At 44.7% G+C, this 14,774-nt stretch overlaps 1 protein-coding gene across 4 annotated transcripts in view; it reads left to right on the top strand.

Annotated features, from left to right (window-relative positions):
- EPHA4 (EPH receptor A4) overlaps nucleotides 1-10,849 on the top strand; it is a 105,548-nt gene extending 94,699 nt beyond the window's left edge. For 3 of the 4 annotated variants that reach the window (XR_015773451.1, XR_001331765.2, XR_015773450.1), the window contains 4 exons: nucleotides 1,931-2,124; nucleotides 4,876-5,031; nucleotides 5,319-6,192; nucleotides 8,376-10,849. Coding sequence is in view for 1 of the 4 variants with exons in the window: in XM_088061086.1 (XP_087917212.1) it covers nucleotides 1,931-2,124; nucleotides 4,876-5,031; nucleotides 5,319-5,433 (465 nt within the window). In the remaining 3 variants the exon portion in view is untranslated. Of the gene's footprint in view, nucleotides 1-1,930; nucleotides 2,125-4,875; nucleotides 5,032-5,318; nucleotides 6,299-8,375 lie in introns of those variants that run through there. The other variant, XM_088061086.1, reaches the window with a different exon arrangement.
- Nucleotides 10,850-14,774: the final 3,925 nt, after the last annotated feature.

The following is a 14,774-nucleotide window of genomic DNA, read 5'->3' as shown; positions in this document are numbered from 1 at the left end:
CTATTGGTAGTTGATTCTTGAAGCTCCACTATGCTTATAACTCTTGCAGTTGATTTTATTTCTTGTAGGATATCTAAATCAACACATAGGAAATCCAATTCTGATAATCAGTCAGAGCATCCTTGTGACAATGGCATAGCTGCCCCCTGAGGGCATTTAAAAAGCGGCTTTTGTAAATGACCATTCTTAAATTATGCATGTCCTGTTTAACCATACCATCTGGACTATTTCAGTGTGCTCCAAGAGGGACCTTGCACAATGGCTGCTGTTCCAGAAGAGTATTTAATAATAATGCTAATAAGAGCTTTTGCTAATAGAATTTTTATTAAATGAAAAAAAAAAATCCCAATGAAAATGAGGCCTAGATTATCCATAATTCTTTTCCCAAGGGATTTACAAGCAAATAAAGGAAGAAGAAAATGGTAATCTAAATATACAGCCATGGGAGTGGTTAAGGCGTTTTACAAGTCATCTTCTTTCTTCTGTAGGGCTGAACATTTTCAAAGAGTGTCTAGATGTGGATGGCATTTAATCTAAACGAGGGATATAATTTTAATTTCCTTCTGATGTGAAATGTCTCTTCTGGCACCCAATCTTGCCTTCCTTTTGCTAACAGGAAGTCATCAAGACTTAGCAAGAAAATAAAACGCCAGATGTGTCTCGGTTATATCAGGCATGTCTGCACAGCACAGTGGAGCTCACTGCAACAAACAGAGCTGTTTTTATTAGAGCTGTTTATGTTAGGCTGGTGTTCACTGCGACTGTGCACTGCTAGACCATGTTGAAAAGCTGGCTTGAACAAGACAGGGAAAGCCAATATTACTGTCTCTGCACACTCTTTACAGTCCGTAGCATAGACATGCCTTTTCTCCTCCTTAATGATGGCAAGAGCAGTGCTTCTCACAGCAAAGCAGAAGTGGATCTCAAATTATACTCAGTGTCTGTTGAATCAAGAGAAATCAAAAGGATCTTCATGCTTTCCGCAGGAGTGAGGGCCACTTTGTTTGTGGTCACCCAACAGCTGCTAATAATGCAAGTATATCCCTCACCTTGTCCTCCCAGTGGGTTTTAGCCACTAATTGGACAAGTCCAGAAGGAGGGAATTTAGTGCAGCTCAGTCTCTGAGCACTCCTGGTCTCATGGTGAGTCCTGCCAGCAGTGTCATATCGATTAATTCAGATCTGAAGGCTCCTGGGTCATGTCCCTGTCGTGTCAGAATTGAGATCTGGTCATGTCCCATTCTCCTGAGAGAGCTAAGAAGCCATTAGAGTCTCTGGAGTGCTTTTTAGAGGGTTTGAAGTGACTTCAGTCTGAGTTTCTCTGGGTTATGTTAAATATGAAATATCTACTTAAGATGTGTTGGACTTTTGTGAAGCTGCACAGAAGGGTTCCCATCTCTGCATCTCTTGGCTCGGAGCATCCAGCAGTGAGCAAACAGGTTCTCCGTTGCTTGTTTCTGACAGAGATGAGCTAGCCTGGGAGGACAGCGGGACGGGAGTGATCTGCTGTACCTTAAAAATTATGGGGAAAATACAGTCTCATTTTGCAATATTGCACCCAAAACTGACTGATGGTAAAGACTTGCTGTAGAGCTTCTCCAGCTCTCTGTCCAACGAAGCTAGCTGCTTATTTCTAACCAGGGCTCTTCTGGCATCCAGCATCCATGTATCCCATGTGCTTTTTTTTGACAAATTGCCCTGCCATATCTGATGTCTACTCTGGGTGCTGTACCCTTTCAGTTCTGAATTGCTGAGGAGAAATGACAGTTCTGAGACCACCAGCTGTCTGAGTCCGAGAGCAATTTTCCATGTTGTATCACTTAATCGGGGATTTGTCACCATAGTCTGGATGGCCCTGGGATAAACGGTGCTCAGCTGGCAGACTGAGCAGTCTGGGGCTCTCTAATGTCTCCTAACTGTGCCACTTGCAGGTGATTAAAGCCATCGAGGAAGGGTACCGGCTGCCCCCGCCCATGGACTGCCCCATCGCCCTCCACCAGCTGATGCTGGACTGCTGGCAGAAGGAGCGCAGCGACCGGCCCAAGTTTGGGCAGATCGTCAACATGCTGGACAAGCTCATCCGCAACCCCAACAGCCTGAAGAGGACAGGCAGCGAGAGCTCCAGGTCAGCTGTGCTCTCTGGTGGTGACCAGGGGGCACAGGGGAGGTGGCACAGAGGGCAGGGGGCACACACAGTGCAGGTGGCACACACACAGTGCAGGTGGCACACACACAGTACAGGTGGCACACACACAGTGCAGGTGGCACACACACAGTGCAGGTGACACACACAGAGTACAGGTGGCACACACAGTGCAGGTGGCACACACACAGTGCAGGTGGCACACACACAGTGCAGGTGGCACACACACAGTACAGGTGTCACACACACAATACAGGTGGCACACACACAGTGCAGGTGTCACACACACAATACAGGTGGCACACACACAGTGCAGGTGACACACACAGTACAGGTGACACACACAGTGCAGGTGGCACACACACAATACAGGTGGCACACACACAGTGCAGGTGGCTCTCAGCTCCACAGGGCCAGCCTGCACAGCAGCCAATGCTCTGTGTGGTTGAGCTCTGCTGGCTCTGTGTGGCCCCCGGGGCACCCAGGCTCGCCAGCCCTGCCAAGAGGACAGGGGAGTGGGCAGAGCTGCTGCTGGATCACACCAACACTGAGCAAGTTTTCAGCACAGCATTAAGCACATCCTGATACAGGCAAGCTCTGGTGAAAGGCAAAGTTTGCTGCTTCTTTCCCCTTCTCCCCCCGGTGAAAGGGAACGGGTAGGGTCACCTCAGTCAGTGCAGCTAACAGGAGTGATGTGGTTTTCTGCAGGAAAAGCACATCATCAACTTTCATAAACCCTAGATTTGTGTAGGATTTGCAAATGAGCATTACAGCATTACAGCCAACGCCTCACGGGCATTGGGAAGGTGTGGATTAATTTTTATGTGAATTTGAATTTAATTTTGTGGAAAGCCAGTTTCATGTCTCCACCGATCCCGCATTACATTTGTTTTGTTTGCTAAGCGTGGTGTACCTGATACGTGCAAGAGAAGTACAGCAGGAAGGAAACTCCCAGAGTTGTAGGGTAAAACCAAAATATCTTTGTTGGGACAGATCAGCAGTTTGTTTAAGCTGGTGAAACACTGCTGAAGTAATAGGAGCTTTACTGATCTCTGCCAGCTCTGGTCTAGTTTTTTCAAATGTCTCTACTTTGTCAGGTAGATTTGCTTACAACATATATGGAAAAAAATCTTAAAAGAAGCTAGGAAGATAATAGGAAAATGTTTTTTAGTAGGAGGGAAGGTATAAAAATATGCATTAGACAATGCAAAATTAAGTTCCTTGAATCAGTGAGGGGGTAACAGAGATTCTGTATCAGCCTCCAAAAGAATAACATCCTTTTTTAAACTTGTGTGTCCCTTTGTGAGTCTTGCTTACAATGTGTGTCAGCAGAAGAGGGATCATTACCCCTGTGAGGCCACTCACCACGTCTTCCAGATTGCCTTGATTGCACTGGGAGCCTGGCAAAAATGTATCCTCCCTTGAGGCTTAAATAATTTACGTGGTAAGAATCACAGTATGATCTGCTGTGATAATTTGATTGAAGAATCGCAGTATGAACTTCTCCATTTTGCTGGCTTTTCAATTTACAGGTGCTCTTTGAAAATATATAGGTTTTCTAATAGTTAATGACCTGTTCAAGGTCATTCTGTGTGTGTGTGTAAGTTAACAGTCCATTCAAGGTCATTTCACGTTCATGGCTGTTTATAAATATTTTTCTTGTCTTCAGAATAGCAATGTCAAATATGCATATACCATTATTAATACATTACTTTATACATGAAGTATAATTATATATAAATAGGTTACTATCATCGGTCTTGTGTTAGATAATGCAGTAAAAAGTTGAACCAGGCATTACCAGCATGTACTCAATGCCTCAGGCAAGACCTAAGCATGCTATTGCACACCTAGCCTTTGATGATGTGCATTTTCAAATAAATTGCTAAATGATAATTGTTTTGATTAGATAGATAACAGTAATTTATAGTGCTTTAATAGAACTGTGACTTATGATATACATGAAATAATAAATGCAATATTAATAAGGAAAGAAAATGTTGTAAAAGTAATTATTGGCAAAACTGTGCAAGGCAAAATGAGAAGCACATTCCACAGTGCAAACAAAGATCAAAGCTGGTGTGATTCCCGCCACTCCTGGCACACACTCGGTCAGGAATGGATTGATTAAAGAGGGGATTAACTCCCTGCTGTCCCCAGTTTGATTGAATGCACTGAGCAGACCTGGCTAGAAGCAGAAGTTATCTGAACCCGCCCTGAGTTTTACCCTCCAAACCAGTCTGGCAGGGTGTGAGCTCCCAGTTCTTTGCACATACTTCAGTAGTGTTTCTATAGCTGCCGAGCTGGAGGCTGACACATGCAGGGTTGGCAAGGTCTGGCATTGCTGCCCCTGAGATACAGACCCAGCAGGCCAAACGCCTTCCAGCATTGCCATCTTCTTTGTTTTGGGGAGTAAAAACATTTTCTGTGAACTTGGTTGTATCTGAGATGGCAATCATGAGCTGTATTGTGGTTCAAATGAGATCTCAAACCAAAATTAGAAACCTCAGGTCAAATTAATTCTTAGCAAAAATTGGCCCATTACTTTGCATCTTGTTCAGTTTCTGGCATTGATCTGAGCTGATGTGCAGAGCCACCAGTTTCATTGGGCACAGCCTCTTGCCCTTGCTTTCCCTCATCATTGAGGTTAATTGTTGCAGAGACCAAACTTTGGTTTGTGGTTCATGATCCAGCTGACACTATTTCTCTGTCCTTTCACTGTTTGGCATCCAGACCTAGCACAGCCCTGCTGGATCCCAGCTCCCCTGAGTTCTCGGCGGTTGTTTCTGTCAGTGACTGGCTCCAAGCCATGAAAATGGAGCGATACAAGGATAACTTCACAGCTGCTGGCTATACCACCCTAGAGGCTGTGGTGCATATGAACCAGGAGTAAGTACTCAGCAATATAACAAAAAAACTGGTAAATCTGGATTTAATCAGCCTCTTTTGCTCTGTGCTGCATGTCATTACACTCATTAAAGGAATGGAATGCCTTTTATTTGGATGGAGGATAACTTTAAAATGCCTCCACAATGCCTCCACTTATTTAATTAAACATTTCTGTACATCTGCCTTGCTTTTGCTAATGCTGCTTGCGGTTGACTTTTAATATTTTTCTCCGCACCAACATCTGATCCACGGTTCTCAGCCCCTCGTTCTTGCCTTGCTTTCCACAGGGACCTGGCCAGGATTGGGATCACGGCCCTGGCACACCAGAACAAGATCCTGAGCAGCGTCCAAGCGATGCGCACCCAAATGCAACAGATGCACGGCAGGATGGTTCCCGTCTGAGCCAGCACTGAATAAACTCAAAACTCTTGAAATTAGTTTACCTCATCCATGCACTTTAATTGAAGAACTGCACTTTTTTTACTTCGTCTCCTCGCCCGTCGAAATAAAGATCTGCAGCATTGCTTGATGTACAGATTGTGGAACCCGAGCGTGTGTGTTGGGAGGGGGGCCTCCAGAAATGACAAGCCGTCATTTGAAACCAGATCTGGAACAAATTGTTTCTTGGAACATACTTCTCTGTTGATCAATGATATGTAAAATACATGTATCTATATAAATATAAAGTCACATTCAAGTTTTGATGATATGTTTGCTGCCAGATACTGTGCTTAAGAAACAACAGCATTACTTTCCTTCTCCCTGTGACCTGTAGGATTACAACCATAGTGTTTTATTTGTGGGTGAAACCACCGTTGTGTATCTTTCACTGGAATGAAGAACCTGCCCTAGGATATTCTTTGCAGTCTTGATGCATCACTGACACCTTGCAGAAACCTCAGTGAGAATATCGTGTGGCTAATCAGTGCCTGCCAATTAGTGATCTACCTGTTTATGGGCTTGAGACATGAAGTGTCCCACCTTGTGGATTACTGGGCAAAACTGGACTTCTGGGGAGGTTCTTGGCTGTTGTGTCGTGCTGAAGCCTACCATTGAAAGACTTTTGTGACCATCTTGCCAGTAGTCAGCTGTGACAATCGTGGCTGTGGAGCTTTCAGACTTTTCTCTTTCAAGAAACTCGCTCCCTTTACCTCACGGAAGGTCAGTGGAATACAGCGTCCAACGTGTTCATGGTGCTTTATTTTGTGAGCTGTGCTAGGATTTTGTCGCTGTTGGGGGAAAATAAAAGCTGCTGTGGTATGTGTTATTTGGGGTTCCTAACTGGTTTGTAAGAATCTGTGCTGGTTTCCCAGACTAATTGCTGAGCCTTTCCCATTGCTTGCTGTATTTGGTGGCAATGAAAATTGCCCTATCTCAAATTGCTCTCAAGCTGTTGCCTGGTAGGGCATGCAGACAAGGTGTAGGAGTGTCCTGGGGCTCAGCTCAGTGGTGAGAGCTTGACCCCACTTCCCATGGAGAGCAGCAGGCATGCCCTTATGCTGTGGCTGGAAAAACTCAACAGGAATGGATGCCATAGTACAAATACTCATAAATGCACAGGAAGAACCAAAGACTTTTCCTGCACTCTCATGAACAGCAGTAAGAGCAATATTTGGGTTCTAGAAAGACGTGCTTCAGTTGTGGTGTCAGAGGTTTTATGGGAAGGGGAGCAGAAAGAAATGGGATTGTGCGTGCAGCCTCTCAGGTTTTGTGCAACGCTGTGCAATGCAGCAGTGTAACAGCTCACACACCATGATCCTGTTAGATCAGTTGTGGGAACAAAATATACTTTGGAAACCAGCCCTGAAGGGTGGGCATCTGGAGTTATCAGGGCAGCTGTGGGTGTGAGTGCCAGGTACAGAGTGCACCCCTCTGCAGGTCTGGCCAACAAGATGGAGCATGGGGAAGCTGCCCTCTCCTCCTCTAGGGAATAGATGGAAGCTGAGTGACTGAAAGCATCCCCTGGGCTGCTAGGTCTAGGAGACTGCTATGGCAATGTGGATGTCCTCAGTAGGTCACACAGGATAAAGCTTTATCCAGTAAAGCTCTGAACACACTGAGGCTTGAATTTATGTGTTGTGAAGCTTTTATTACTCTTTTTGAACAAAGTATGTAAATTAGATTCCTTTAAAGTCCTTCTGAGGACCAAAGTGATGAGATGACCTTAGAAAAGAGACGGGCCACACTTACTCTGTGCTGAGTAAGAGAAGGATTTTCATGACATGTCCTTTAGAACTGACACTGCATTTCAGCTGTGCCAGGCACAATGTCAGAAAGGTGACATTTATAGTTTAATGGCACTCAGACTGGTTCTTTAGTCTATAATATTTTGGTCCTACTCCACACCTGACAGCAAAATCAGAAATGATTTAGTGGCTTTATGTGTCAAACTTTCTTAATAATTGAGTTTATCCTAAATCCAAAACAGTTCACTCAGTTGGACAAATCACACATACTGTATTGTCACTCACATCACTTTTTGTCACTTTTAACAATAACTTGCTGATTTTAACCACTAACTCTCCCTCACTCCCAACTCTCTCAGAGAACAACTTGTTCTGAATATGAGATGCTAAATTTGGATGCTGTCAAGTCATGACAGCTCAGTATAAACTGTTCTGCTGTATTACTTATAAAAGCTTTTCCATTTCAAGAACTTTAAGATTTCTTAAAAAAATCTACTTAAACCAGCATGTTTTAATGTCACTTTGCCAGGCAACATAAGAAGCAGTTACTCATTTTAAAGACCTGACATTTGTACTTTCAGCAGGAAAAATTCTTCTGCCTCTTAAGTGCAGAGATACTTGAAGTTTCCTTGCTGTAAATCTGTTGTGTTCTGTTGAGATCATCTTTTTATCTAAAACCAAAATACATCCGATTTTCTGGCCAGTTTGTTAAATTGCTGTCTTGGAGTCTAGTAGTGGTAATTCAAAACAGTGCAATATTTTCCACATAAAATGGAAAACTGTGTCCCTATAGAATGAAAACTGTGAAGGCAGCTCAGATGCTGGGTTTTCAGCACTGCCACTGGTGGTTGTGTTTCCTGTGATAAAATATGGCCAATGAGGGGAATCCACTGGAATGTGATTTTAGCTTGAAGAGAGCAGATGGATGAAAAAAAAAAAGGTGGCCCATGTAAATATAGATAGAAAGATAGATTGGTTGATTACAGATCTGTAGGTAAAGCATGCCATGGGAGCAAGACTTTGAAATAGTGTGAGGGAAGGAAGGACAGGGAAGGCAAAGAGTTCCCACCCTTTGAGCACTGCCATTTGGGCAAGTTTGGGTATCTGTCTTGGTGCTTGTGCTTTAATACATTTAACTTGGGTTCTCTTTTCATGCAGGGAAACGGATTTTGCTTTCACAGCCTCGTAGCCCGTCCTGTTGATCACATTGACCATGGAGGAACACAGACTAGACATGAAGCCTCTGGACCCACAGTTATGTCTTCCATAGCACTGATTCTGGAAAAGGCATTTTGAACAGTCTTTGGTCCCTGAAGAGAGTGTGACTTTTACTTTCTCTTTTTTTTGTTTCCTGGGCCACCCACTCCGTTGTTTTTCTCCACTGAGCGATAACTAACTCGTTAAGACTCAGCACCCAGTTGTCACTTGAGGAATGTACTGTGTCAAATCCCTGCAGACTTCTGGATTTTGATTTTCATCCTCTTCTGCTTTCTCTGCTTACCTTTGGTTTTATTTATATATTTTGTTGTTGTCTCTCCTCATTCCCCTGGCTGTCACCGCTGCATCCCGGACCAATGAAGGTGACAGAGCACTACACATCTTACCATGGACACCAGGCCAGGTGCCACAGCAAAGAACCCAGTTCCTGTGAGCTGCCTGTGTACATTGCTGAAGTGACATTTTACACTAAAGGTGCCATTGCAGTGATATAAATATATTTTTTTCCTTGAATGGATAATGGATCATTATGTCCTCCGAAAGGTGCGTACGTGTGCTTGTGTACGTGTGTTGGCGTGCAGGTCACCTCGTGTGTACAGCTGCCTGTGAGTGTGCCCCAAACACCTCTGGAAACACAGGAGTCCCCTGTCCTATGAGACCAGGCTGATAGCTCAAGTCTGAAATCATAGCAAGAACACACACATTAAAAAGTGTTGAAATTTCTATATCTGTAAGTGTATTTTTTAGCTGCCACACTAACGTTGTTGGGTAATTCTGCAGCCTGAAACCGGCGATTTTGAGTTAGTTTTGGAGTAATGGATTGCAGGATCTAAAAGGGTGCTAAAGGTTTTTGTTAAGTGTTGTTTATTCGTACTAGTGCCCTGCTCATGACCAAGAACAACCAGTTTCTCGGTGGCAAGGTGGTGGAGGCAACAGCTGCATCTCCATCCACTGGTAATCCTGAGCTGAATTCTTACGTAGCCTTTTTTATCTGCAAAAATAGGATTTTAAAGACTTGTTGAATGCTAACAAATATATGCAGTTCTTCCATTCACAGAAGCACCTTGCTCTGTGTGCAACGTAATAATCAGAACACTTCCCTTGTTCCCAGCACAGATAAGGAACAAAAATGCAACAAGACCTGTAAAGTTATAGTTAGCAAGAGTTGTGAAGTGTGTCCTGTTCCTTGTGCAGTTGAAGTGCAGGAGAAGACACTCTTTCTTCCATGGCCCAGGGAGCAGAGCTGCAGCGTACTGATACCACCTAGGAGGGCTTTCTGTGTTTGGAGAGTTCACCCTAGTGTAGTGTGAGGCAGCTGGGGTGGAGCTGAGTGCCTGCACCCAGGGGATGCAGGGCCACCAGCACAGGGCAGGGGACACATGGCACGTGGCCATGTGCCCCAGGTGCTCCCCTGGTGCTCTCCTGGTGCTCCCCAGGTGCTCCCCGGCGCTCTCCTGGTGCTCCCAGGTGCTCCCAGGGGCCGTTCCCTGCCCTAGGACAGGGGCTTGCTCCGGCACACGGATGCACAGCCCTGCCCACAGCTGTGCCATGGTGTCCCGAGGTTGCTCCTGTTTTCCTTTCCCTCCTCGCTGACCCTCTGGTCAGTCCCTGGTTGGGAAGAGGAGTGGCAGGGAGGCCAGGGGAGCTGTGCTGGGGCTCAGGCTGGCACAGCCGGGCACCAGGGCCCGCTGGCTGTGCCCTGCAGGGCTGGCCACGGGCTGGGCCACCACAGGCTGCTCCAGACGGAGCTGCAGACACAGGAAGGCGAGTGTCATGGCACTGCTGCCCTCGGGGACGGGCCAGCGCCGCCCTGGCCCCCACGACGAGTGTGTTCAGTTGTCCTGCTCACACACCAATGGTTGATGTTTGTCCGGGTTTCTTGCTGTGCTAATTTTGTGATGGATCTTATGTATTAAAAATATATATGTATAAAAATACAAAATACAAAAAAAAAAAAAAAAGCTGGTAAGTAACCAGTAAACAGGACTTAAAAAGCAGTATTTTTCTTTTATGTGACATTTTCATAACCAGAAAAAAAGAAAAAATCTGAAATACTAATCAGACAAATAAAAAGAGAGTGCATTTATTTTTTTGTATCACTGCAAGTATGTTGGAATATGCAAGGACTGTGGTTAAAATTAGAATGTATGAGGCATATTATAATTTAGTTCATACTGAAAAAATCTAACAGCATTTCTTGGTTTGTGCATTTGAACGATCTCTGGGTTAGATATATAGATTTTTCTATTTTGTTTTAATTTGTAATTTTTTTCTCCCTCAGTGAATTTTAGGTACACATAACTTATGTCATTTATTTATGGTCTTTTATACCTAGTTTGTAAAATTGTAAAATAGCAAACAATGCAAACATTTGCATTTGAAAATAATAAAGTAGTTGCTGTACAAACCTGAAATGGACTATTTCTAATTATTGCATTTTTTTTTTTTTAATTTAGAGTTTATCCACAACAGATACAGATAGAGAGTTCAGAGTAACAATCCTGGTGTTTGCCCCAAAGGGATTTATTCTCTTCAGCAGATTTCACAGGAATGCACTCCCAGAGTTCATTTGAGCTGTGTGGCTCCTGCACATACCTTAAAGCACATTGCTGTTCCTTTCTGCTGCTCTTCCTTTCACTGGTGTTTGTGGGGTGGGAAGGGTGCTGCAGCCAGACTGACCTTGTTAATGATATCAGTGATACCTCCTTGGTCACCAGGGGCTATTCATGGGCACTGTGCCTCAGAAAAACCTACAGGGCCATCATTTTTCATATTCATGTCTGGGATTGGCTAAGGGATAGTGTCTCTCCCCTGCTCCCCTTGCCTAAGGTCAGATGTCCTTGGCAGAAATCCTACAGCTGTCCTTTGGGCCGGGGTGTCACCTCTCCTGTGGAGGCCTTGCTGCTGAGTTACTGCCCACTTTGCTCAGGGGCTGTGTCAGTGGGCTGGTGTTGGAGACTCGTGGCCAGAGAGGGAGAAGGGGAAAGGTGTCAGGAGCAGCAGAAAGTGGAGAGGGATGGTTTCCCTGGAGGGCCTCCAAGGCACTGAGAGCACAGACATTGTGTAAAGATGTTGTTGGTGTGTGATGGGCAGGTGGGTGTGGGCTGTGTCCTGTGGGTACCACGGGTGCTGCTGCCTCTGCAGGGCTGCTGCTTACTTTGGGCTTTTAACTACCCAAAGTACACATGTGCACCGTTCATGGGAGGCAAAGAAACAACAGTGGCTCTTGTAGAATTTTCCTTAAGATTTGGAGCTATTTGAAGAAGATTTTGAACCAAGCTACTTGGGAAATACTCCAGTGATGTCAGTGGAACAGTGTTGTGCAGTGCTGGTGCACAAAAGCCCCGCTGCTAGCACTGGGTGGTTGTGTTTTAAAAGCAAGTTCACCTTCTGTAGCTGGGTGAGGAGGGCAGCCAGCTGGGTGTTTCTGAGGGGCCTGGGTTCAGCCAGTCAGGTATTAAGAGAGAATGTGTCATGGGTGGAGAAACAGATTCCATTTCACACGCACAAAGATGTTTTACAACTTGTTTAGTTTCATTGTGGAATGAAAGATGAACCTTTATATCTTTTTTAAGAGACAACTGTTTCAAAATGTCCATTGAGGATTGAACACTTAGGTCCTTCCCCTCCTTTTGCTGTTCTCTGCTCCCTTCCCCTTTTAGCTCCCAAATCTAAGAAATCATCCTCTAGAAACTTTTTACCCCAATGGTTTAATTTACTTCAAAGTATATGGATTTTTCTGCAAGCTTTCCTGGCCAAAAACACATTTTTTCTCTCCCTCATTCTTTCCACTTATTTAAACATGGCAATGAGGCACATTTGTGCTTGCACGAGGCAAGCAAATCTATTTCCACATAAAGCCTATATGTTTGCATTTCATTGATGTTGAACATCCCTGTCCTTGACCTGAGCATGGTGCAGTGTGAAAAACAGACGGTAGACATGTGAGGAGAACCAAAATGTTTTCTGACAATTGCAGAAAAAAAGAAAAAAAAAAAAAAAAGGCATGTTTTGCTCTAAATCAGCAACATGATTAAAACTAGAGCTGCATTTGAGGCCTTGACCTCAGTTATTTTACCCTTCCCCTTGCAAGGAAGTACCCTTGGGCCATTGACTGATCCTCTATTGAATGGGTTACAGACCCCTGACATATCTTATTTCTGGCAGTGGCCTTGAACATAATTCTTTGTTTATAGGAGCCTCCAAGTAAGTTATATGAATATGTAGACTTTTAAAAGTAAAATTAAAACCTAAAGCATTTCATTCTAATCAGTTTAGTAAAATGTATTCTCCATGGAGAATGGAGAGAGTAGCCACAGGAATATGCTATGTTAATTTACTTTCATGCATATACATGTATTTATACATATGGGACAATTATATCCCAGTAATCTGCTGTGGATTACTAGCCTTTAACCAGTCCAACAAAAGATGATATAAATCCTTGTTTTTATAGTGCTCTTGAACTTACTCATTACTCTCTTCTACAAAATCTTGTAATTAATTAAATGGGCTGAGACATTTTGAGACATTCATTTTTTGAAGACTATTTTTAAAATTAAAACCACTGGTCAGCAGAAAAAAGCCATCATGAGGAACCCAGCTCCTCTCCCATTTCTGACCAGGTAACCAGCCTCCCCCAAGTTCAGTAAGCATTTATAGGTGCAGGTAGGTGCCTACTGCCAATTTTTAATGCTGCTGCTTGGCTAGGGGGTGCAGCAGCTCAGGTGATGAACTCCTGCTTCCCACTTGGATTTTCAGCCTTGCACTAAGCATCCTGCTAATGAAATTAGCAAAACTCCACTCTAATCACCTTTTTCAGAAGCCAACCATCACAGCAAGAAGCCAAGTGAGCTCAGAGGGGCTGGAGAGCTGTGGTGGGGGGACTTGCTGTGCTGCCCTGGTGCCTCTCCTGCCTTGGAGCAATCCATGCCCTGAGGCAGTCTGAGACAGCTGCCTGAGGCAGGTCCTGCTCTTGCTCTTCCTTCTGCCTCCCTGCTCTGTCAGTCCTTCCTCCCCAAAACAGTCTCTGGGATGGTGGAACACAGTGTCCTGCCTCCTCCTCAGCAGCCACCCCGGTCTGAGCAGGCCTGAGCAGGGTCCCAGGTGTCACGGGGGCCCCAGGAGATGGTGGCTGAGCTCCTGCTCTCTGGAAGGCTGGGATGAGGTCCTTCACTCTGGAATATCGTCAGTGTTTGGGCTGTTCAGCAGCTGAGGCTGGACAGACCTTTCATGCTCTGGAAATGCAGATAGCAGGAGGGGAGTGGGCATTGCAGTGCCAGTTTTCAGTAGGTTTAAATCCAAAAGCCCTTTAAGGATTCTGCCCTCAAGTTTTCAGAATGCTGTGGAGGCCTGTGCCCTCTCATTGCCCCGTGCCAGTGGAATCACCTGTGAACTCAACACGGCAGAATGCAGCACAGGGGTCCCCAGGGAGTGCCTGGCTCATCTGCTGAGCACACCCAGCCAGCAGAGTCACACTGGGTGACAAGTATAAAAGAGCATTTACCTCCACCTTTTCGGAAAACTGTTACAATTCTGTTCAAAAATAATGCTTCTAAAAAGAAAGGGTTAACATTGAATGTTGATATTCTTCCACAAATAAAGAGGCTGCTGTGTTGATTGAAGCAGCGTAAATGAATGGCCTAGAAAAGATGACACTGACAATTAAGGAAATAAGGATAAATGAGTTGATCTGAGCCTGAAGGTGGTATGAATTGATTTCACTGGGAGTGCCCTGACTTGCATCAGCTTAAAGATCTACTCCTTATCTACGTGCCACATGAAACTTAGGTAATTTTGTTTGTATATTTCACCAGAAAATATATTTTAAAGTGTGGTCTGGCAATGACTCAAGCAGTGATAGCACATTTAGGCTGGTCTTTTTGTCTGTTGATTTTTTTTTTATGTGGCCATTACTCATACAAATATTTGAAGTACTTGTTGAACAATGCAAAATAATTGTATCCAACAACAGACAGGAGGGTTTCCGTGGAGTCTTGCAACTCCTGGCTGTGTCAGCTTCTGTTTTCAGGTTCATGTTACGATGGCAGATGGGTTTTATTTACCCAAATGGTTTGGATTGCAACACGGCATCCTCGGAGACCATTTCTGTAATTTCTGCAGCCTCTCTCGGTGTTCCGCTGTGGCTGCTGAAGAAGCAGGACATCTATGTGCCTGCTGGAGCCCTGGGAACGGCAGAGCCAGGATTCAGGGGCTCAGCAGCCCTGAATAAGCTGTCTGTTGTGTTTCCAGTGGCACCAGCAGAACAGTGCTGTTGCAAGTTTTGGAGATTCACCCACACTGATGCTGTCCCGCACTGTGTGCGTGCAGGGTGGCTCT

This window comes from Pseudopodoces humilis, chromosome 11, assembly GCF_049639895.1.
Source record: "Pseudopodoces humilis isolate 2021_Gansu_Grassland_sample_001 chromosome 11, ASM4963989v1, whole genome shotgun sequence".
NCBI classification, from domain to species: domain Eukaryota; kingdom Metazoa; phylum Chordata; class Aves; order Passeriformes; family Paridae; genus Pseudopodoces; species Pseudopodoces humilis.
The sequence above is the reverse complement of the archived record's forward strand: the minus strand, read 5'-3'. Positions and strand labels throughout refer to the sequence as shown.